This window comes from Monodelphis domestica, chromosome 5, assembly GCF_027887165.1.
Source record: "Monodelphis domestica isolate mMonDom1 chromosome 5, mMonDom1.pri, whole genome shotgun sequence".
In the NCBI taxonomy this organism is placed as follows: domain Eukaryota; kingdom Metazoa; phylum Chordata; class Mammalia; order Didelphimorphia; family Didelphidae; genus Monodelphis; species Monodelphis domestica.
In genome coordinates this window covers 235510695-235536616 of record NC_077231.1, presented here as the reverse complement: position 1 = coordinate 235536616, position 25922 = coordinate 235510695, and the positions used below count along the sequence as shown (strand labels likewise).

Below are 25922 nucleotides of genomic sequence, written 5' to 3'. Positions count from 1 at the left end.
TGTAGACCTTCACTGTCTGACCAGCACTAAGTCACCATCCTGGAAGGTCAGCAAAGTTCTCCCCTTCCTGCCCTCCCTCAGAATAGCTTTTTTTTTTTAGCTCCAGGCTTTTTGGCTGTGGTCCTTTTCTCCAAAGAGCACATTAATGAAAAATCTCCCTCTAGATGGACAAAACTCAACCGTAGAACTTGGGGCTCTTGAATTCCAGGATTTCTCATGCAGTAATTCCCAAGGATGGAAGCATTCATTTCTCAGGATCACTAATCACCAACCTGTGCTCATAGGAGACCCATGTTGCCTCTCACTGCCATGTTTTACTTCAAGACCCTATTGCTGCTGTTGAGAGAAGACCCAGTTCCTTGCCATAGCCCAGCCTCAAAGTCCAAGGGAGACATGAGTCCATTTCCCTTAACTGATGTCAGTCATCTCGAGGCAGCTGCCATCACCAGGAGACAACCTGAACTTTCTTGTTCCATCTCAGGAAGGGGCTCCTGCTTTTGTCTAGCTCCATAGGAAGTGCCCCTTTCCAACATAGGTCTGAGGTCTGTGACCTCATCAGAGATTCTCCTACCCCTCAACCAGTATAATTTTATTTATGCAAGCTGATTGGATCTTTTGGAAGAGGAATTAGTAACATCACTGTTGCAAACCACTAAAATCCAAGTCTTTTTTTTTTTAACCTAAACCACTAGAAAGCTATAACTAAACTAGTAAGAATAAGAAATGACATTGATATATCTAGAGTATGAAATCTCAGCTGATCCAAACTGGTTCTCACAGGGGTTGAGAGGAGGAGTTGTTGCTCAGTTCATGGTCCTATTTGGGATTTTCTTGGCAGACATACTTCAGTGGTTTGCCATTTCCTTCTCCAGCTCATTTTATAAAAGAGGAAATGGAGGCAAACAAGGTTGAATGACTTGCCCAGAGCCACACAGCTAGGATGTATTGGAGACCAGATTTGAACTGAAGAGGAGTCTTCTTGACTCCAGACTGGGCACTCAATCCACTGTACCACCTAGTTGCCTCTTGTAGGGCTAGAGGAGGAGGAATGGAGTTTGTTAGTCTTGGAAGAGTAGATTATCACACCTTTATTTTTTTTGCTGTTACTCCCAATCCCAGCTAAAATGCTGATTTTTCTCCTGTGAGCCAGAGTTGGGAGGGAAGAAGAGTCTGTTCCTGGGACCCTGAATCTTTGTCCCAGGTCCTCTTCCTCTCTCTCTGTGTAATCTTATCTTTTTCTGTGGACTCTATTATGTCTATGCAAATAAGCCTCCAAATCTGTGTGCCATGCAGTTGATAAAGCAACTCTAACTGGATTGCTCCATAATGATCCCAAACTCAACTTGTCTATAGCAGAAATTATATATCCCTCCTAATCCCCCAAACTATTTCCTTTCTCTCTATTGGTTCCTCCTCCAAACACTATTTCTGTTGAGGATATTACTGTCTTGCCAATCACCCAAGTTTATAACCTTAGAAGAATCTTCAGCTCTTTCAGTTCCCAATATCTGACCAGTTTCCACATCTTATCAATTCTACCTCCACAACATACCTCACATTCCTCACCCTTCTGAATGGACTCTCTTCCCCTATCACCAAGAACATTGTGAAAGACTTCTAATTGATTTCCCAGTTTTCTGTCTATCTGCCTGCCAAAACCAGCTTCTGAAAGCATGAATAATTGTTTTACTTCCCTGCTTCAGAAGGTTCAGTGATGCCTTTCTCCCTCTTTGATAAAATACAAATTCAGTTTAACATTTAAAAACTCACTAGCTGCCTTCAGACAATTTTTCCAGGTTCATTTCCTACCACTTTCCTTAATACACTTCTGATTCAGGCAAACTGATCTGTTTCTCAAGCTTGTTTCCTGCTCCTTTGTTTCCAAGTGCCTGCAAACCCTAACTTCAGTTGTAGCCTAGTTCATCGGCCATACCTCCTATTCCCTGTGTCCTTTTCATTTTCTGCTTCCTTAAATGATCTACTATGTTTTTTATATTGGATTCCCAAGTCAAACATAAGGTTCTTGAGGGTAGGGCCCACTTTTATCTTGATATCCCTAGCACCTTGTAGTGCCAAGATCAATGATGGTGAAGCTAGGCCCCTACCCCCACTGCTAGAGTTCATTACTAGAAAGGCAGAGGGACTCAGTTGGGACTCAGTTGGAGCTGCTCCTCTCTTCCTCTCCACTGGGTCTGATGACCTTTTTTTTTTCACATCCCCCACCCTCTGCCCAACAGTCCAATGGGAGCACTTTCTCCCTCCCCTGGGTGGGGTGGGGGCAGGAGGAGCATAGCACTTCCTAAAAGGTTCACCATCACTGTTCTAGATGATTAATAAATGCTTGACTTATTGGATTAGATAAGAATACATATCTCCCTTGACAGAGTCTCCAATAGGTGACCAGATTTTCCTTGGACAACTCTAAAGAGGAGGCATCTATTGGAACCTTTCAAGACTTCCCATTTCACCTCTGAATAGCTAAAATTGTTCCAAGATGTAAATTTTGAATAAGGTAACATGTTTTCATCTACCAAGACCCAGTTTCTTAGGAAATATATATATTTTTACTAATGTTTGAAAGTATATTTCGCTTTAACAAAAAGATATTTTACAAATGAAAACTCTATTTTTGTCATAATCTCTATAGGGAAGCATAGTTACTGTTGTTGTAAAGGATGAAAACACCATTATTTTATAGGCATAACTTTTATGGGAAACAACTTTATTTTTCATTTTGTAGCTCAGATATACAAAGTTTTTACATCAAATAGTAATGCTCCTTCCAAAAACAAAGAGAAATGCACACATATATTTATAATGTACACTTGAACATTTTTTTAAAGATACAGTTAATAAAGAAAATTTGGAACTATAATATATGCATATATATATACACATATATGTGATAAATTTCTTACCATATAAATGATAACAGCCAAATATGAAATTTGTGGAAATAGAGGTATGTCTGGACACTATCCAGTCTGGGTAGAGGTTGTGTCCAGATGCCATCTGTTGCTGCTCAGTCATGTTATTATTACTAAAAGGAAAGTGATTGTCTGTCCTAAGGGTTTGATGAAGGCTCTGAGCCTAGCAGCCAGGTTCCTCTAAAGGTACACTGGAGTTACCAAGAGCAGTAGTCGCTCAGCGTTATTGTGTCTTTGCAGATAATCACCAAAATGCCCTTGACTTCTAGTTGCCATTGTCTTCTTTACTGAATTCTCTTTGGTCCAGAGAGTTGTTTTGGACAAGGTTTAAGAAACCTTCACTCCAAGGTCACCGAGAGACTACTACTATTTTCCTTCCTCTACTTCTTCCTTGAGAGCCAATCAGAACTATGCAGGGAAACAGCTATCTGAAATCTAATTTCTGTTAACAATTTAGTGTCTGGAAATTTCCATTGTCTATCTTTTTTCTGTATTAAGTGACCAAGTCATAAATTCAAATTTCAATTTTAAGAGAATTGAGATTAAAATTTGCTGGAATATTCTATCACTTTTGAAATATGTTCATTACTAGAATTTCTAAAAAATGAAGGCTGCCTAATATTTATTTCACTGCCAATGAGTTGTAGGTACAGTATACACATAAGCAAAATCTCTGGCCAATCTTTTAAAATTAAGACAAACTTCTCAACATTATATAACTTTTCTTGAGTAGAACTATATAATTTAATGTAAATTTAATATTCAAGTATTCTCTTTTGATAGCTGGAGCGGCATAAAGGACAAGTATATATTTCTCCTAAGGAAAACTCCTCTAAAGCCAGAAGACAAGTATGATGAAACATGTGTGAACAAGACAAGAGAACAGTCTCCCGGAAATGGTGATTATCAGTTTTTTCTGGGAATGTAGATTGAATATGATTGCTAAAAGAGAGTGGTGTAAGGCAGATGGAACAATCAGATATCTCTTGGTGAAATGCCTGCAACACAAGAAATTTTTAAAGGATTGTTACTTGGGTAAAAATTTAAACAATAGTCAAATATATAAAGAAATAGCCCACCTGGTAAGACCCATATAGCATTTTTATTCATTACACAAAATTATGGACTTAATAGTTTACCAAGAACTTTGTTTACAACAAACCTGTAAGGCCAGTATTTAGTGAAGTTAGACAATTTAAGTGACTGGATATTGCCATTGTCTAACTATTCCTTTTTCAGATTCAAGGGAAGCACAAAAAAGGTAAAGAAGAAAGAGAAATTTTAAGGGATTTAATTAGGTTAAATTAAAATTCCTATGTGGGAAGATGATACTTATAATGCCTAAGAACTTTATCATTAGGGCAGTTAGAAGGAGCATGCATAGGCATAGGGTATGGGTAGGGATTGATGAGGATAGGATGATATCTAAAAAAATAAGATTGAAGGGTAAGAAAGAAGTATGTATTGGGAAAAGTGGAGAGGGAGAGGAAGAAAGGAGTAAATTATCTCACATAAAAGAGGTTTGTGAAAATGACTCTTTAGTGGAGGGAAATAGGGGGGTGGCATGATATGTACAACACATGAATTTTACTTTCATCTGAATTGGCTCAATCTTTGAGAATACTTGGGTCAGAGTGGGTATAGGGATTTGTCACCTTCCAGGGATGTAGAAGATAAAGGGAATAAGAGGAATGGGAGCTGATAGAGGGGAAGGCAGATTGGAGATGATGGTCACAAGCAAAACACTTTTTGAGGAGGAACAGGGTATGTGTGTTGTATGTGAGAGAGAGTCAGAGAGACAGAGAAAGAGATGGGAAAAAATAGGATGAAGGAAAATAATCATAACTGAAAAAAAATTTAGAGCAAATTCTCTGATACAGGCCCCATTTCTCAAACATATAGAGAACTGAGTCAATTTATAAGAATACAAGTCACTTCTCAATTGATAAATGGTTAAAAGATATGAATAGGCAGTTTTCAGATGAAGAAATCAAAGCTATCTATAATCATGAAAAATACTCTAAATCACTATGGATTAGAGAAATGAACATTTAAACAACTCTGATGTACCACCTCCTATGTATTCAATTGGCTAATATGACAGAAAATGTAAGTGACAGATGTTGTAGGGGATGTTGTGAATTGAACTAACCATTTTGGAGAGCAATTTGGAACTATGCCCAAATGGCTATAAAATCATGCGCACCTTTTGACCCAGCAATACCACTAATAGGTCTGTATCCCAAAGAGTTAAAAAGAAAAAAAAAGAGGAAAAGGACCTGCTTCTATAAAAATATTTATAGTAGCTCTTCTTGTGGTGGCAAAGAATTGGAAACTATGGGGATGCCCCATCCATTGGGGAATGGCTGAGCAAGATGGGGCATGTGACTGTGATGGAATATGTGAAGATTAATTTTAACTTTCCTGATTATAACAATGAAAAAACGTAACTCTCCCCTGATTGTGAAGACTAAATGATAACCCCTGACTATTTTTAGATTTAATGCCCATAAGTGTAAAAACACCCTACTTGAAGTTAAGTATGGAGATCTACCCATTTTTAGATCTAATCACCAAAAATGTAAACATCCCACTTAATCATGAAGTGGGAGGTCTGTGACCCATGTGTGCAATAGTGGGTGATAAATCAGAATTGACTGACTGCCTCCTGGGTAGTACTAGAGCAGGACTTCAACTGTGATTGGTAGATGTAGATTGGTAGATAGAGGAAGACACAGGAAGTGACACAAAATAAGCATCTTTAAAAGGAGCTGTTGCTTCCTGTGAAAAAAAATTCTTCATTCTTTCATCTGCTGACCAGATCTGAGATCCTGTTCCTGACTGGACTGACACATGGTGAGTGAAAAGCTGATTCAACTGCTGGTTTTTCTCTGAAGAGACCAGCCTCAGGAAAGACTTATCTTCTCTCAAGGATCGAGAGGCCCCTCAAGCTAAGAACTACCTCTCCCTGCCTAGACTGAGAAAAGGGCTGGAGATTAATTACTTAGTGCTCAAGCGAGATATATTACCTTATCCTCTCTCTGGTTTCTTGCTTCACTCTTTCTACATTTTGTAAATGAAATTGTAAAAAAAATCTCTTTGGAATTAATTAAATTTCTGGCAACCACACTTGTAAAATACAAAGTCCAACCCTTTTAAAATTAAACCCCTTTTCCCCTTTACAAATATTACTGTGCAAAAACCTTGAAAGACTTCTATGATTTGATGCAAAGTGAAGTGAGCAGCAGAATCAGAACACAGTACATAGAAACAGCATGAACAACTTTGTTATTCTCAGCAGTATAGCAACTGAAAACTTTCCAAAGGACACATGATGAAAAAATGCTGCCTACCTTCAAAGAAAGAACTGGTGAAGGATGAATGCAGACTGAAGCAAACTTTTTTTACTTTGTTTTTCGTGTTTTTGGTCTATGTTTTCTTTTACTATATGACTAATATGGAAATATATTTTGCATGACAGAACATTTATAACCTATACCAAATTGCTAACTTTTTTAATGAGTTGGAAGGAAGGAAGAGAGAATTTGGAACTAAAAAAAAATTTTAAAGGCTAACCATTGTTTTTACATATAATTGGAAAAAATTAAATATTGAAAAAAACAACTACTCCTTTTTCTGTATTAGTGACCCAGTCCTAAATTTGAATATACCTTTTAAGAGAATTGAGACTAAAATTTGCTGACAGATTTTATCATTTTTGAAATATGGTTTGAAATTCTTTCTTAAACCTTTACCTTCTGTCTTGCTATTGATACAGTCAGTTCCAAAACAGAAGAGTGGGAAGGGCTAAACAATGGGAGTTAAGTGACTTGCCCACAGATGGGAAGTGTCTGAGGCAGAATTTGAACTCAGGACCTTCTATCTCTAAGCCTGGCTCTCGATCTACTAGAGATAGGAGGTCTAGAGGAGCACACATGAGCGAGCCTGGGTGCCCCCACGGTACTGGGGAGTATGGAGGAGGGGAGGCTCTGGGGGAAAGACAGGGCCCAGTTAGGACGAAGAAGAGGAGAGGCCCAAGAGGCAAGCTGAGGCCCGCAGAGGAGTTGGTGCCAAGTAAGTCCATGTGAGAATCATTAGCTTCACTGGGAACCCCCAGAGAGCAGAGGGAATCTCCTGGTGTGGGGCAGAGAGAAAGGACCGGACCTCAGGCACAGGCCTGAACTTGGACTCTGAGCAGCTGTGAAGCCGAGGAAAGCCCGGTCGGGAGAAGACCCGGGAGAACCGTTACAGAAGCCTGGAGAGAAATGGGGGTTCAGCAGTGCCCGAGTGCCAAGAGAAAGGAGGGCAGAGAGACATTCTGGATGGGGAAATTCCGGTTGAACAATGAGATCAGAAGCCAGACTGCAGGTAGGAAGAGAGTGAGGGAGACAGGAGTGGCTGCAGTAAGCTTTTCTATGATGCTTTGACACCTCGCTCAGGACTAACAAGCCTCAGGGCCATAACTGTCCCCATTTTACAGCTGAAGAAACTGAGGCTGGGCGGCTTGCAAACACCATAGGAGGACGAGTGTCCAGTCCATGGCATTCTCCTCCTCCAGGTGCTTCCAAAGGTCACCTGGGGAAACATCCTCTGCCGGGAAAGTCTGAGCCCGGCGGCTCCAAGGACCCTTTCCCGGAAAAGCAGCCTCGCACCCAGGGGTCAGCGTTTCTGCCGCGTCTCCCTGTGCCATCCTTCGCAGGGAGGAGCAAAAGGAATAGGTACCCACCGCCCTCACTCCGGGCTGTCCGGCTCAGGGAGGAAGACGAGGACATTGTGCCGAAGAAGCCCCGGATGTGACTCGGGAAAGAGGCGGCAACTCCCAAGTGAGAGGAAGGCTGGGAAGGTTCGGGATCCGGCCCAGTGCCGAAGGGGGAGAAGGACAGAGAAGGGGCGCGGCAAATCCTAGCCACTAACGCCGTTCCCCTCACTTTGTCCTGGGACTCTCCGGCTGGCCCAGGACTGGCTCGTTCTCTTTCTCTGTGGTAAGGTTAAAGTGATCGGGCAGCCCTGGCTGAGGGGAAAGAAAGGAGAGAGCAGGCGCCAAGGGCTTGGGCCTGAGGAGAGCCAGAGAATGTCGGGCCGGAGGAGGGGGTTGGGGGGAAGACCCGGGCTCCCCGCTCTGCTGGAAGAGGCCGCCTTCTCCCCTGCTCTCGTGCAGACACCGGCTGTGGCTACACCGACCTGCCCTTGTATTTTCTCCCATTCCTCTTCAGTAATTTTCCGGCTGCACCGTTCTTCGAACTGTTGAAGGATGCTTCTATTGGAAGCTATGCAGTAATCGATTTCGGAAAAGAGCTCGTCGATGTTCGTCTGAAATGAAGCCACTATCCTGTCGCTGATTTCAGTGAACTAAGAAAAGAGGGAAACAGGAATTAATTTGGAAGTTTCTGATGATTAGTTGAAAGCAAACAAAGTGCTGAATTTGGAGTAGGTAAGAAATCACGCCATTTTGTGAGCTCGGTTACCTCAGTCACTATGGGGTATTTTAGATAGGTAAGAGAAAGTATTTATTAAATGTGCTAAGCGCTGGGGATGCAAATGCAATCCAAACAATTGAAAATATCATCAAAGAAAAGACAATTATAAGACAATATACTGAAACTTTTGGAATGCAGCTAAAGCAGTTCTGAAGGGAAAGTTTATATCTCTTAATACTTCCATCAACAAAAGGGGAAATGACAAATCCATGAACTGGTCATGCAATTAAAAAAAGAAACAAACTTGAACAACAAATAAAACACAACACAACTAGATAATAAAGTAAAAATTCTGAAAGTTAAAGAGCATAATAAAAACGAAAGCAAAAAACCCGACTGAATTGACTGATAAACAAAAGTTTTGTAAGGAGGAAGCGAATATAATTGCTAGTTAGATAACCTGATTAAAAAATGGGAGAAAACCAGATTGTATGTATGAAAAAGGAAAACGGAGAACAATTGGAGATGAACTAAAGGAAATTATTAGAAATTAGTTTGCTCATTTATATATTAAAACTGAACTTAGAAGAAATAGAATAATACACAAAAAACCATGAAATAACCAGATATGCAAAGGAAGAAATGTACTATTTAAATAATACAATATCAAAGAACAAGCCATGAATAAATTCGGTTAGAAAAAATTCCACAGTGAAATAAATAAAACACTTGAAGAACAGCTAATTCTAATAATGGTAAACTGTCCGCAATAATAAGAGAAGGCACTCATTCAACCTCTTACTCTGATAGAAACATGGTTTTGATATGTAATCTAGGAGGAGAAAGCAGAGAAAGGAAATTGCAGATGGCTAAGGAATATTGATGTAAACATTTTAAATGAAATATTACCAATAGGTAGCAACATACTAGAAAGATCATACAGTATAAATAGCTTGGGTTTATACCAGGTTTGCAGGTTCAAAATAAAGACCAGAAATATAATGTCATTAGTAATATTAATAATTTAAAATATGGTAATATCAACAGATACTTAAAAGACTTTTGGCAAAATCAACAATTATTTTTATAAAAAAACCCCAAAACTTCTAGAAATCATAGGAATAGCTTTCTTTAAGATAGTACAGAATATTTTATTTAAATCCAAGAAAAAAGATTATATATAATGTAGAAAAGTTAGAGACCTTCCCAATAAGATCAGGGGTAAAGCAAGTTTTTTTGTTTTGTTTTTTTAATTTTTTTTATTTGTTCAATGGGGAAGGGTAGTAGAAGGGATAAGTGAATGTAAAAGTGCTTGTTTCTTGAAAAAAAATGAGGAAGTGACTTTAAGGAACATAAAAAGGGGAAGGCCTTTGCAAAGAGATGGGCCTCCTCATCATCAGAGATTGTGGAAGGAAAGAGGACATTGTGGAGATGATGTCATGGATGTGAGAAGAGGAAAAGTAAAGAAGGAGCTCAGGGTGAATCTCTGTCTCTCTCAAGTAGCGGGAAGGGAAGGGAATAAACATTTAAATGGTGCTTGCTATAGGCCAGGTATGGTAAGAAGTGCTTTTTTATAAATATATCTCAGTTGATCCTTCCAACACTCCAGGGATATATGTACTCTTATTATCCTCATTTTGCAGCTGAAGAAGTTAAAGCAAGGAGAGGTGAAGTGACTTGCCCAGTGTCGCACAGCCAGGAAGTGTCTGGGACTGTATTTGAACTCAGGACTTCTGACTTCAGAGTCCAGGACTTCACTGTAGCCATTGTGCCATCAGCTGCCTTTAAGGATGAGCTCGGGTCCTGAGGAGAGAGACTGGGGAGAAAAAGAGTGCCTGGGGAATCTGGAGAGAAGGAAATATTTGGCACAAATACACTGATGAATGGGACAGCACACTGATGAGGACATAGGACTGCTTTGCTTCAGAGAGGGCCCCACTGAGATTATAAATCTGAAATGCCTCAAATGGGCATGGCCTTGTGACCTCTTCCAGATATGATCAGCATTATATGAATGGAAGAATGGAGAAAACAGGGCTGTGGTTTGGCAGGGCTTGATCCACAATATGACAAGTGTGTGGGAACTCTGGGAGCAGAATAGAATTGCACTGATATACCAAGAGGTCAGAACAGAGAAGAACAGGGTAGCCAGAACAAGCATGATGGCCTGGGAAAGTCCTGAGAGATGGAGGGATGGGGTCAAAGTAGACAGTGGGGGGAATAAGGCAAAAAGAAAGATGTAATAATAAAAGGTTATGGTTAGATAAACGAAGTTGGGAGTTGTTGAACATAGGGATAGAATCCTTGTGGGTGAAAGATAGCAAGATCAAAGAGTATGCCTGTCCCTTCTCATTCTATATAATTTCTATAATTTATGTCCATGTCCAAAAATCCTCCAGAGAGGATGCATCCAATTTGCTGAAGCCTCGTTGTTTTACTGTTTCACAGGCAACACTGCTTTGTGGTTCAGTTTCTCCTGTGGAATGTCAGCTGACTGGTTGTTGAGCAGATATTATACTTGGAGTTTCCACAGTTTATGTAATGTTTTTGTTCTTCTTCATTACCCTCTGTCACTTTTTTTGGTGGCCTCTCTGTGTCAGCACTATGATGATGGAATAGTGCATGGGACTGAAGACCATTTTGAATGTTCCTCTGTTTTGGGAGTTGACGTAGCCAAATTGAGAGTAACAGGAATATAAAGCTATTTAGAAAGATGTATATGAAATGATGTACAACAAAGAAAATGAAATGTACAGAACAGTACATGCACTGACTACATAAAAGGGAAAATGTATATATATTGAGCTGAGTGGACAAAGAACGGTAAAAGGAATACAGGAGGAATAACTCATAAGACACTATGGTTTTACTGTATATAAAATTCACTTTTAAGTATAAAAAGTTGTAAATGTATGTCTAATATGTTTTCTTGTTTAAAAATAAGTGCATAATAAATGATTTATTTTTCAAAAGTTCTACGAGATGGATGGGAGAAATTCAGATAAGCATAATCAATTTTATTCCAATCCAGGCATCCATTATGATGCTGTCTTCTTGTGTTCCTTTGGTCTCTAATTCCAATATGGCAATTATCCAAAAGGCTTTAAAAACCTCATCATTCTAGTGGGCACAATGCTGGCAGGAGAAGACTAAGAAAGAGGAAATTTGAGAGGCAGTATGTTGTAGAAGGATGAACGTGGACTGAGAGTCAGAAAACTAGGGTTCAAATTGGGCTCTCATTTACCAGATCTTGGTCAGCTTCACTACTTGTCACTTTACTTATCTGCTAAATGGGGATGTACCTGCATTTGTGATTATCCATTGCGATTACAAATGTAAAACACTTTGTACTCTAAAGTGCTATGATATTATTAGAACCAAGTGTGAAATTAACTATTTGGGTTTTGGTGCCAAATGATATCTCTGGGAGACGGAAACCTTATGCATGTCTTGTTTTTTAATATCAAAGTTAAAAAAAGAAAAAGGAATAGTCCTTCTTAGAAGTTTTCAACAGGAATAGTAATGTTAATAGTAACATGGATAGTGAGAAAAGACATAGAATTGCTTTTTTAAATTTTGCTCAGAAATTATTTAAAGTAGTGTTTAAATTTTTCTATATATTTACTTTACAAAATTCACCTTGGCATTTGAGTGAAAGATAGTGGGGAGAGACTTGAGGCAGTGAATAGTTAGAAGAGTATTGCTTTGTGGAGCAATGGATTGAAAGCCCCTGGGTTCAAATACGACCTCAGCCTAGTTGTATTACCCTGGGCAAGTCACTTAACCCCGCCCCCCCCCCCCCCCCATTGCCTAGCACTTATGGCTCTTCTGTCTTAGAACTGATACTTAGTATTGATTCTGCAACAGAAGGTAAGTGGATTTTATTGGTTGTTTTTAAAGTCTTCTGCCCTACTCTGTCCACTTATGCTTCATACACTGTAACTGCCCAAGAAGAGCTGTTGATTTTATTTGAAGAAGTTACTGATTTAGGTTGCAGATGACTTCTTGGATTGTAAGATTTTGGAAGTGATGAGTTCTAAATTTTCTATCTTTTCAGGTTCTGAATAAATAGACCACAAAGTCCAAAATTTCAAGATTTCAAATAACTCTAAAGGCATAGCATATTATTGATGATGACTTACATGTAACAAAATGGCATAAATATATTAATCAGATATCAGAAAAAATGTGGGCCAGTCATTTAGTGAAAATAAGAGGTAATACATGAGTAGCTGGAATACTTCCTTGGTATCCATGGAATGTTGGTATCTATAGAATGCCTTTCCTGAGGGCAGGGATCAATTTTATCTTCCTATACCTGGCACACAGTGGATGCTTAAATGCTACTGATTCTAAATGGACTGATTAAAAAAATGTGATTAACACATTAAATAAGTCCTTTAAGGAGAATTTATGGGTAACAATGGATAATAATTACATAGGATAAGAAGATATGAATGAAATTGCAAATTGCAACATTTGCGGAAAATAATCTTTATAGATGAGCTGATGGATTCATTGGAATATTTAAAGAACAGGGTATAGAACTTTATTTGCACGATTCACAAGATCACCTCTAGAACTATGATTAAATGATAACAGAATTAAGTGGCTAACTAATATTTTATGATATATTACTGCTACTGCTACCGCAAATTTTTATCACACATATTGTGCACAATGATGTTTCCATTTGAAAAGTGATTTAATAATGGCTATTTTAAAGTATTAATGGATCAAATAATACTAGCCCATTTTTTATAGTGCTTAAGATTTACAAAGCATTCTATATGTGTTATTTTATTGGATCCTCAAAAGGACCTTGGGAATTAAGTGCTTTTTCATGCCCATATTATAGTTGAGAAAACTAAGGCTAACAGAGGCAAGATCACTTGCCCGTTTAGTCTCAGAGGCATGATTAGAATTAAGGTTTTCTTGACTTCAGGGTCAGTATTTTTGTTTCTTGCCCCATCCAACTGTTATTCCTGGCATATGCTTATTTCATGCCAGTGGTATGTGGCATATTAGGCATTACTAGGTAGGTGGGAGTGGCATGGGGAGGGAGTAGCACCAAGAGGAATCAATTTTACATTAGCTGTCAAATCTCAGTGTTTAATTATTTCCTTCTTTATTCGATTCTCTTGCTAAATATTGTATTTAGATGATCTCTGGTAATTTGAGGAGCAAAAGTTGGTAAAAAAAATTCCAATTGATTTTAATCAAGAGTAACGCTTTAAAATAACCGGGAAATAAAGGTTTGACAAAAGGAGAGGGCCTGTTTAAGTATGAGCTTTTCTTTGTGCACATAAAAATATCCTACACATTTGAAATGTATGATTTAGCTAAGCAACTGAGACATTGGACTATTAATATATAAGGCAATTAACAGTCATTTACAAGTAACATGCCAGATACACATTGAAAAAATTATCCTAACAAAAGCACCCAGGTGAACTTTGTCTAGCAAGGAGACCTTTTAAAGTGATCCATCTTGATGTCAGCAAATTGCTTACTAATGTGTTGACTTATGGAAACTCTCTAAAGCAAAATGAAAAGGCTGGAATTTACAGCATATCAATGAATCAGTTGATAAGCTTTTACTGGTTTAATATCCTTCTAGTCTTGCTGCTTGGAGCCACTTCAAGTTAGCAACAGAATGTTTGCCATCTCCGGGTGATAAAGGAAGTCAAAGGACTAAGCAAACTTCAAGACCATTATACTGTTTGGTGAGATTTAAATGAAAATTGTCCAAGAAATCACATGTAGGAGGGTGTGGGGAAGAGAGAGGCAACCTAAAGTCAACCACATCATCCTACAAATTACTTACCCAACTTCTTAAACAATGGGCAGGACTTTTAGCTAAGGTGGAGATAATGTAATGCGTTTGAAAAGATTTAATTGCAGCAATAAAAGACCATACCTCAATCAAATGACATATGCAAGCAAGGTTTCCAGATAAGGATCAAAGAAATTCAAGGACCAAACACACTACATTCTAGGCAACACTTGGGGCTTTCTGTACACACTGGTGAGAGATATTAGCATAACATGGCTTCAGTGACCTTTCCAAGCAGCTTTGATCTAAATTAGTAAGAACTTGAATGAATTAGTGTAGTAGAGACTACTGTATCAGACAGCTTACTATTTAGCCAAGGATATTTCTGGCTGAAATTGTAATTCTGTTACACTTAAGCATATTCAATTCGATATTTGACCTCTGTTGTATTGCTACACTTTTTTTTTTTTGCTGCCACAAAATTTTGATATGTTCTGAAGGAATCAATACTATAACACTGTTTCTTTTTGTGAGTCCGTTTTGTTAGGGCTGGAGCAGTGACTACATTTGACAGTGTAGCAAATTTTGTACCATTAGTTATGAATAATAATATTTTCTCACTATTGTGCATATATTTTAAGGAGGGAAGAGAAAGATCCTTTATATATGCCAGAATATTCATGGTTCTTTAAGTGTATCAGAAGACTGAAAACAAAGTAGGTGACTATTAATAAAACGAAGTGGGTGAGAATGACGGAAAAACTGTAGTTCATTAATGGAATGGAATATTATTGTGATAAAAAGATATTGTGACAAAAGATAAATATGAGGAATTAGAAGAAACATTGGGAACCCTTGAGTGGCCTGGTGCAGAGTGAAGCAAGCAGAATCAGGAAAACAAGAACAATGACTCTAACAATGTAAATAAAAATAATTTAAGAAGGCATCTGAAGTCAGATTAATTGAAATTACTAATCTTGGTCCCAGGATCTAGATGATCCAATAGACCTCTCCTCCCTCAGGAAATGGTCATTTTGTTATGTTTCCTTACCTGTTTTTCTTGGGTATAAGGATGGACTTAATCAAGGAAAGGCATATCAGGAAAGTGAGGTTGTAAAACTCAAAATGCCAGGAAAAAAATCTCCAAACCTAAAGCAACTCTCACTGTCCAGCACATGTCTATTTGTAGAAGTACAACACTTAAAAGAAAATTAAAAGTGAGAAAAAATTTCAAAGGCAGATAAGGGATAAAAATTTAAGGCTGCAGGAAGTTCAATTCATTTATAAAGACAGAAGATCTTAATCTAGTCCAAAGGACATAAACATATTTTGGTCAGAACCTGAAATGTTGAATAGCAAGGAGTATTCCCTGAAAGATTTAATATACCAACCTCTATGTATCATTCGTTGCCTTTCTTTGGGAACCACAGAATTTCAGAATGTTCCTTGTTGAGGGATGCTTCTGAAGAGAAGGGATTCTTCAGCAGGCATATTCAGATTGGATAGCCCGTAAATTTTGTTTTAGTTCTTAGATTCTGTGATAAGCTCTTGGAGGACAGGCACTGTTTCATTTTTATCGTTGTATCCTAGGACCTAGCACAGTGCCTGGCAAATAGCAGGTTCTTAGTAAAAGTGATTGATTGATCTAGTAGTCTAATTGCATCAGTTTACCTATGAGTCCACTGAAGTCCAAAGGTGACAATACTGTCTAAGGTCACAGTGATAAGTAGGTAGTCGAGTTAGGATCTGAACCCATCTTCTCCATCTCCAGTTACTATGTTCTTGTCACCCTAATATTTTACTTTTTATCCTTCCGTATCAGATGGAGCATATTTGATATAAACTCCTGTTATGTTATTTTACTTTGATAAACATTAAATCAAGTATGAAAATCTCTAGAAAAGTCTATGAAGCATTAGGCATATTTTAACTGGAGAATGGTGGTGGTGAATACATGCTGTAAAAAGGCGAAGCTGAAAGGGACCAGAAGAGGGGAAAAAGTCATTTCCAGAATGCTGATAACAACCACAGGTGAAATTTAAAGGGACTTGTGGCATGATGAAGTTATTTTCCTTCTAGCTTTCAACCTAGTTTTGAAAATGAATGGACCACTGGGAAAGTAATTTCCTCTCCACCTACTAAGCCTAGTTTGAGTCTCAGGGGCTATGTGCGGTGCTTTATGCTCTAATTTTATACTTTTATTTAGTGCAAATTTTCAATTCAAAGAAACTTTTTGGAAATATATAAATTAAAATAAAATGAGCCATAAATTCTGAGTTGGAATTTACTTTTTATATCCATTCAACAAAAATTTATTAAGGTTTATCATAGGCAAGACACTGCTAAGAAGTGGGAGTAGGGGATAGGGAATTAAGAGAGCATAAGGGTCCCTTCCCTTTAGGAGCTTACAATGTAGTTGAGGAGATGAGACAGGTACACTTAAAACTATGATGCAAAATTATTATCATTATCATTGCCATTCATTTAGTGCCTAATATGTGTCAGGTACTGTCCAAAGTATTTCACAAATATAATCTTATTTGATCCTTACCACAACCCTGGGATTATCCCTTTTTTATAGTTGAGGAAACTGAAGCACACAAAGTTAGGGAACTTGCACATCTCTTAACACATTTTATATCTAATATGTAGAAATGATTATTTGTGTAAGTTTTTATATTCTGCAAGTTTGCTAAAGTTTTTATTTTAATATTTAGTTGACTCTTTAAGATTCTTTATGTTATATCATCATATCTTCTGTAAAAAGTCATAATTTTAACTCTTCATTGTTTATGCTTATTCCCCTTAATTTCTTTTTCTTCTCTTATTCTTTAGAATAAAAGAAAAGCCAGCCTTTCTAGAAATTTGTCAAAAAGAAATGATAGGAGTCATATTTATTTCATTTCTGATTTTATTTGAAAGGATTCTAGTTTATTTTCATGACATATAATAGTATCTCTTAGTTTTAGATAAATGGTATTTATCATTTTAAGGAAAGGACCATTTATGTTTTCTAATGTTTTAAAACAAAAATAGATATTGTTTTGTTAAAGATCTTTTCTGTACCTACTGACATTTTTTTTGCTTATTTTGTTATTAATGTAATTAAGTTTATAGTATTCCTAATATTAAACAAACCTGGCATTTCTTTTATAAATTCAACTTGGTCATAGTGTATAATCTTTGCAATGTTACTTTACTTCTTCGTGAATATTTTATTTAAAGGTTTGTATCAATGTTCCATTAGGGACATTGGTCTATAGTTTTATATCTAGATAGTATCTGAATAATAGGAGGAATTTGGTAGGAATCCTTATGTGCCATTTTTGCAAACAGTTTATTGGAATTATTGTTATTTTAGTGTTTGATAAAATTCTCTTTTCAATCAATCTGGTCCTGGAGTTCTTCCTTTTCAAAAGTTCATTTATGGCTTATTTTACTTGCTTTCTTTGGAATAATATTGTTCAAATTTTCTATTGTTATATTGATGTAGGTATTTTTAGAAATACTGATTTATTTCATTTAAGTTGCCAGGTTTTTTGGCAAATAGTTGGGCAAAATAGTTTATAATAATATCCTTATTTCTTCATTTGTGGTGAATTAGTTTTCATTTTTCATATTGGTAACTTGGTTTTCCTTTTTCTTCTTTTTAACCAAATTAGTTAATAGTTAACCTATCTTATATTTTTTAAGTTACTTCCTAATTGAATGATTTTTTTTTTTGTTTTCAATTTGTTAATCATTTCTTTGACTTTCAGGTAGACAGAAACCTTTAATCCTATAATTACATAGTATAAATGTTTGGTATTTAAATTGGCTTTTAAAAAGATTTTCTAGTATTTTTAGTGATATTCCCAGTTCACTGATGCTCTTTCTCTTTTTTGGTAATAAAGGTGTTGAGATATAAACTTCCTCTAAAGATTGATTTGGCTGTATCCCCCCAATTTTTTTTTGTTTTCTTTTGTTGTTATTATCTTTACTGGAATTACTTATCATTCTTATGATCTATTCTTTGACCCATACATTTTTTAGGATTAAGTTATTTAGTTGATTTTCAATACTTTTTCATTGGCCTTTTATTTAATATAATTTTCATTGCATTGTGATCAGCAAAGGGAATATACAATTTTCCCTGCATTTATTTGTGAAGTTTTTATGTCTTAAGAAATGATCAATTTTTATAAAGGTGCTATTGAAAGCTGAGAAATATGGATATTCTTCATTTCTATTAAATAATTGCCAGAGCTGTAGCATATATAATTTTCCTGAAGTTCTATTCAGGTTCCTATAACTTCCATTTTGCTTGTATTTTGGTTAGGTTTTTCTAGGCCTGCCTATCAGAGGTAAAGTGAAGTTCCCCCATGATTATAGTTTTACTATTTATTTTCCCTCATAATTTATTAAGTTTTTCTTTTAAGTATACAGAAGTTATTTCAAGTCTGTTTCTTATGAACATAATTTTTTTGGATTTTGTTTTCCAATTCTTCTCCAAACCTCTTCTCTTTTGTGTGGGTGAACTAATACAATTTACATTCATAATTTTATATATATATATATATATTAATATTATAATTATAATAGTTTACTTTCACTAGGATGTAATAATACATAATTATTTTCTCTCATTATCCCATTTTCTTTTCTATACTGTTCACTACCTGTTTGTTTCAAGTTGTTCCCCTTTCCTTTTAACCTTCCCTTCACTATTCCCTTCTCTAAGCTGAGTGTGTTTTGCTTATGACTGATCACATCCTGAACCTACCCCTTCTTTTTAATGCCCCCACTTTCCCTCTCTTTCTATTCCTATCTAGACCCCTCATGAGGTGAAATGTATTCTTATACTAAACTTGTGTGTGTATGTATGTATGTATGTATGTATGTATGCATGTATGTATGTTCTGCCTTCTTTTGGAGGTGAAATTCCAATGATGCCTGCTTCTTCTACTCCTTTCTATTTTTGTATATAGTTCTATGATGTGTTAAGAAGTTTCTCCATCTTTCCTTCCATTCTTTCCTACTGTATCTTTCCTCTCCCTTACCATTTTCCTTTACATGTTTATTGGTGGATACAACCATTCTGGAAAAGCAACTTAGAGTCATATATACAGAACATACGCATCTATACTACTACTAGACCTATACCCCCCAAAAAATAAAAGTAGGGAAAGGTACTAGATATATAATAATATTTATAGCAACTGTTTTCATGGTAGCAAAAAACCAAACAAATAACTGGGAACTAAAGAGATACCCATCAACTGAGGAATGGCTGAATAAGTTGTGGTACATGAATGTGATGGAATATTATTATACTATAAAAATGAGCAAATAGATGATTTCAAAGAGACATGATGAGATTTATATGAAATGATACAGGTTAACATAAACAGAACCAAAGGAATTAATACCAGAACATCCATATTGAAAAAAGGAACAATTTTGAAAACTTATAAAAACTGATGAAGAATGAAATGAACAGAGCCAAGAGAACAATTTATTTGATAACAAGAACCTGTAAAGACAAATAACTTTGAAAGGCTATAAGAATTATGATCAATATAATGACCATCCATAATAATAGAGGATGATGAAATATACTGTCTGCCTCCTGACAAAGAGCTGATAGATTTAGGATGCAGAATGTATCATACATTTTTGTATTGTATCATACATTTTTGTATACAGCCAATAAAGGAATTTGAATTTGAGTGGAGAGTGGTAGGAAGAGAAAATAGATTTCTATTAAACATTAAAAAAAAAAGAGGTATAGAGTGCTCTAGAGGTGGAATGTTGCATGCACTTTCATAGGAGTTCACTGTATGGTTCATTTTGCTTAACCCTTTCTAGCTCCTCTTTATGAATCACCTTCCCCTCCTTAAATGTAAGCTCTGCAGGGCAGGGACTTTTTGCTTCCTTATATTTGCATTCTGAGCTCTTATCTTAGTGCCTGACACAAAGTCAAATGTTTAATAGATGCTTTATCTTCCTGGCTCCAAGCAAGATGGGAATAAATGTACTTGAAATCCTTTGTGAGAAATGTATAGGACAGGTAAAAAACCAGTGAGAAAAATGCCATTATAGCCAAAGGATAGATTTGGGTGGTGCTAGTGACAGTAGGAAGGAAGAGAAAAGATTTGAGGAATATTGTGGGAAGACAAGTTAGAAAAATAATGAAGGGATTTAATGGATGTGACTGAAGAGAGTAAGAGAAGTTGAAAATGATTCTAAAGTTTTGGGCCCCCCAAAGCAGACCTTTATGAATAGATATAGGGAAATGAGGAGAGAAGGGCAGATTTTCAGGACAGAAATAAGCTAAGTTCCACTTTGGGCATATTGAACTTAAGGTGCCAATTAGACATTATTTGATTAAAAAATTGCTAACTCTAAAAATAAAAAAAAATAGATCTCTATTGACAATTAAAGGTAAACATTTAATTCAAATATGCCTTAGTTTGGTAATAATGTTAATTAAAGCACTATAGATATCCTTAGAATAATTATCCTATAAGTGTTTTATAAATTTATAATTTTAAGCTAAAGTAAAAAGTTAAGACTTTTATAGATGATTCCATTTGTGGATGCTGTTCAATTCCTTTATTTTGTAGAACAAGCCATAGTACTTGGTCATCTTTGTTATAAGGCAGACAGGTGGCAATGTGACCTTGAACATGTGCTCTGTGATCCTGTGCAAGTCACTTAACTACTTTTTATCTTAGTTTCCCCATCTGTAAAATGGAAATAGTAATAGCAGCTATATCTCGAGGTTGTTGTGACAATCAAATAAGATTAAAAATTGTAAAGCCTGGTATCACATGGTAAGTGCTTCATAAATATTAGCTATTATTATTATTATTACTATTATTAATTTAATGGTTTTTGTAGGCTGATCTAATTTTTAAATATCTGTTGACTAAACTGAAATAATTTTGCCCTTTCTTTAAATTGAATGCAAGAAAATGTATCATCATTACCTGAAAATTTCAATATATATATATGTATATATATATTAGCAAACATACTTGCCATTGGCTATTATGAACAGAAATTTAGAATACCTCTTTGCCTTATCAACAAAGATAATATAACATTTACTTTCTTTTCTCTAAAAAACAAACCCTATAAATTACACTACAATCAAAGCCATTAATTGAATCCTACCCAATATAGCTAGGTCCTGAGTTGTGTGAATAAAAAATCTCCTGAAGTGGTTGTATGCGTTAGAATTCCTGAGATTTGAAGTTATAATTATATAAAATATTGCAATTGGAAATATTCCATGGAAATATGAATGCCATTAGAATAATGCAACCACTTCAGGACATTGATTATTCGCACCAATCAGGACTTAGTTGTATTTACAAGGTCTAACATATGGGGTGGTTTAAGCCAATGGTAGCTTTCACCACCTTCCATATAACAACCTATTTCCTATGCTATATTTTGTATAATATCAAACATGGGTTATTTAGTACACATAAGGTGAATAGTACTACTGTAGGCACTAAAGAGGTACAAAGTAAAGACTGAACTGGCTCTCTGCCCTTAAGAAGATTAACTAATTAATGGGGGATGAAAACTATCACTAATAAATGTCAAGCATGTGATAGGAATTCAAGAGTAAGTCAGAAATGATATCCTGAGTTTGGAAATAGTGTGGTTAGAAGTTATGGAAGCAGTCGCCCTAAACCTCAATTTTAAAGATGTGAAGGCTTATTTGATGGATGGGAGAAAGAACTTATTTCTAAGACTATGGTTTCAGCAAAGGCCCCGAGATAGAGAAGTTTCCAAGGAGAGGAGTCAGCAAGATGGCAAGTTTCAGTGGAAACTGGATAATTCAAGAAATATTTATTAAATGCCTCCTGTGTACAAGGAATAATGACAAAAAGACAAAAAATATAAAACCATCTCTATACTCAAGAAGCTAATGATGCTTTCCTATTGGTTAGAAAACTCAGACAAATAAATATATACAAAGATAACCAAAGCCATTTTTAGAGATAAAGGCTGTTAACAACTGGAAAGTGGCATGTATACAGATAGATGAGGTTACATGTTTTGAGGGAGCAAGGGGAGTGACGTGTCCACAGTGGCTATCTTTTGGTGACAGTGGTCTAGAGGAGTGAGTGAGTGGGAAATCTACAGGAAGATAATAAGAGTTAACTTATGAGATAACAGAGAAGACAAAAATGAAAGGGGAGATAACAAGAATAATGTAGCAGCTAGCACTTCTCTTTACCATGAGGTTTTATTGCCTGGAGTGGGGTCCTGGGAAGAGTAATGACTTTGGAGGCAAGAATGTTCGGCTAGGACACACTTCCTCCTTGGGTGACCTAGAGCAGATCAGGTGCCTGTCTATAAAAGGAGCAGGTAGAATTGATGACTTGCCCACAGTAATTGTAAAGTACTAAGCAAAGGAAGTCATTGCAAAAGGAGTTTCATTTTCACCACACTGAATTGGAGCTGACAGTTGGCTATGTACTTTCTAAGTTTAATGCCACTTCTTGGGATTCTCATGATGAAGGTACAAAACCATCTTCCCTCTTCTGATTGTCATTTATTCCATAGTCCATAAACACATAAACACAGGCACACAATCTTTACTTAAATAATGGCTCTATTGACACCTACTGGGCTTGAAGGGTCTTGCAATTTACTTTTAGCTAGAGGAGAAAGGGTTGTTTTTTTTTATTATTTTTTTGTCTTAAAGGAACTTTGGGATTCACTGAATTATATTTTAGCATGTATTATTTGCTAAAAGAATTTTAAATTCTAAATTATATAATAATATAAGATTCAGAATGGCCTGTGCAGAGTAATGTAGTTTTAAGGAGAACTCATTAACATAGGTCACCTTTCTACCACCTATAAAGTTTTCAAATTATATTTCTCCTTAATGGTGTGGTCACTAAGGTGACACCATCTTGGGCAGATCACTTAGCCTCTTCAGGCTTGAGCTTTGTAAGTAGAAGGATTCAACTAGATGACGACTGAGGTCCCTTTTGGTTCTAAATCTATGCTCTGATGCTTATTAAGTTTGAAAAATCATACAGGACAGTAAATCCTATTTTTTAAAAAAGGCTTCAGGTTACTTTTACCATGAGTTTGGTTAGTATATTGCCTATATATTAGATCTAAATGAATATAGTTAAAAATAAGATTTATGGGGATAATTAGGTGGCTCAGTGGATAGAGAGCCAGGCCCAAAGATAGAAGGGCTGGTCAGTTGCTCATCTTTGAATTATTTAGGATATTGATATTGTGAAATGTTCTGGGAGAAAACAAAGAGGGAGCGTAGATAAAAGACATTTGGGAGTAACAAGATTTAATGTCTTTGGATTCCTTGATTTTAATATTAAAATTTCTTAATTTCTTTTTTTCTGCATTTCTTTTCAATAAGTTGCTACAGGCATGCTAATCTTTGTTGGTCTGCCTGGAGTTCCTGGGAAGTCATTTGAAGAATGGGCTATACATGGATACAAATGAAAGTGTGAGCAATAGTTTACTGGCATGCTTTCTTCTGAAACTGTAGCCAAGAGAACATTTTTAGAGCTTTATTCTTATTTTTTCTTTATATATATTTGAAAATGTGACAGATTTATAAAACTTAAGACCATTTCAAGAATCTCACTGTACTAAGACTGTTCTGTGGCCTTTTTAATTATAAGACTTTTGATCAAGACTGGAGATGCATGTGAATGGGTCAGAACTGAAAGCCATTTGTTTATGAGCTTGTCATACTTAGCACATGAACTTTATTAGAATGGGAAGAAAAGATTTCATCCAACTGTAGCAGCAGAGTGAAGTAATACAAAGACATGAAATCCAGGTCTTCAAAATCTTATTTAAATGTACAATTATAACGATGTTGGCAAGGGTATCATTCAATCATTCAGTTGTGTCCAACTCTGGATGATCCCTTGGACTATAGTGTCCATGAAGTTTTCTTGGCAAAGATACTCGAGTGATTTGCCATTTCCTCTTCTGGGAGATTAAGGCAAATATGGAGAAGTGACTTGCCCAGGATCACACAGGTAGTAAATGGCTAAGGTCACATTTGAATCCAGGCCCTCCCATCTCTAGACTAGAACTGAATAGGAACCTTGAAATTCAAATATGAAAATCTAGAGGAACCAGGACAGGTAAATGTATTTGAGCAAATGGAAGAAGCTATATGATGCTATAGTGATAAGATTCTAATAGAATAGAAACAGGTATCTCTTCAGAAAGAATTAGGGGAGTAAATAAGAAAAACAAAGGTCTTGGAGGTGGATTGGTTCTCTTCTGAGAGAGAGGGTAAATGGAATACTGTACACTAGCATAAGAAGGAGGAAGAAAGGGACAGACTTTGCTATTTTTTCATAACTGACTTCATGAGAAAAACTATAGCAATATAAAATGAAAGAACAACAAGCTAAACTGTATAATCATGCCTAAGTGTGGTCACAGAAAAGCTGAGAAAATACATCTTCTCTTCAATGAAGATCAGAGGCCATATGGTGTCAGAATAATAAATATACTGTCAGACATGGTGGATGTATTGGTTTTATTGAACTTTTTCCTCTAATTTTTTTTCTTTACAATAGATGGCTTGTTGGGAAGGGAATATATTTGGGAATGATTGGGATATAAAAAACAAAAGGTATAAATTAAAATTTAAAAAAGACTGTACATAATGAATTGACAAATGAATGTAAAGACAATAAAGTACTTAAAGTTCTGAGGCTTCCCTGTAGAGGGACTTGAGAAGGTCTTTGAAGGCTTGTTGGGTCTGGGTAACCACAGAGAAGCAGAGAAGGCATTTCAGGGTGAGGAAATAGCATGAATAGCATAAAATAACATGGATGTGAGAAAGTATTAGGCATACAGGGAACAGGATGTAGACCAGTTTGGCAGAGGCAGAGATTTTGTGTATGAGAGTAGAAGATCAGGCTGCAAAGATGAATTGAAGACAGAACTGAAGGATTTTTATTCTAACATGAAGGGTTTTGAACTTTATTCTGTCATTAATGGGGAGCCATTAATGGTAACTTATGGGAATAGAGTCTGAGCTGTGGTGGTTGTAGTGAGAATGGAAAGGAAGAAAGAGAAACAAAGAATAAAAATCTATAGGACTTTATGAGTGGATATAATAGGTGAAGGAGTAGCACAAATCAAAGATGACCTAGAGGTTTCAAATATTAGTGGCTGGTAGGATGATGGTAACATTAAAACAGTGAAGGCAGAAGGGGAGCTAATTTTTTTTTTTAAGGGAGGGGGACTGAGAAAAAGTAATAACAATTTACCTTTACATGCATTAAGGTTAAAAAGTGCTTTATTCATGAAACCTTCTGAGATGGGTAGTGAAAATATTCTCATCGTCATATTCCTTTACTGAAGATAAAATGGAAACATAAAAAGACATTACTTGCAAGGAGCACACACTTTGTAAAGATCCAGGACTTAAACTTAGAGATTTCTGACTTGGTGCTCTTTCCCCCAAGCATCACTGCCTTTCTGATAGGCTTTAGTTTTTAATTTAATTTTAATTTAGCTTAATTTAGACAATTTGGGTCTGAGATGGTGGCAAAATATCTAATTGACAATATTTAGTAAACAGCTGAAAATATTGGATGAGGCTTCCAATGTTAAAAAGCATAGAGAAAAATGAGAACTTTATCTTAGGAGAATGCCCATATTTAGGAGTGGGAGGAGTCAGATTAGAGACAGAGAAGTAGGTAAAACAAAAATTATGAACTCAGGATTAAGTAGAGTAACCTACATTATTTCCATTTATAGATGAGAGAACTGAGCAAGTCCCTTACC

The 25922-nt window shown here is 36.2% G+C and overlaps 1 protein-coding gene across 8 annotated transcripts in view; it reads right to left on the bottom strand.

Annotated features, from left to right (window-relative positions):
• Window positions 1-2705: 2705 nt before the first annotated feature.
• RNF32 (ring finger protein 32) overlaps window positions 2706-25922 on the bottom strand; it is a 74649-nt gene continuing 51432 nt past the window's right edge. For all 8 annotated transcript variants that reach the window (XM_056799964.1, XM_056799963.1, XM_056799966.1 and 5 more), the window contains 2 exons: window positions 8109-8276; window positions 2706-3925 (listed from right to left, as the gene is read on the bottom strand). In XM_056799964.1, the coding sequence (XP_056655942.1) occupies window positions 3683-3925; window positions 8109-8276 (411 nt within the window). In that variant the 3' untranslated portion in view covers window positions 2706-3682. The remainder of the gene's footprint in view (window positions 3926-8108; window positions 8277-25922) is intronic.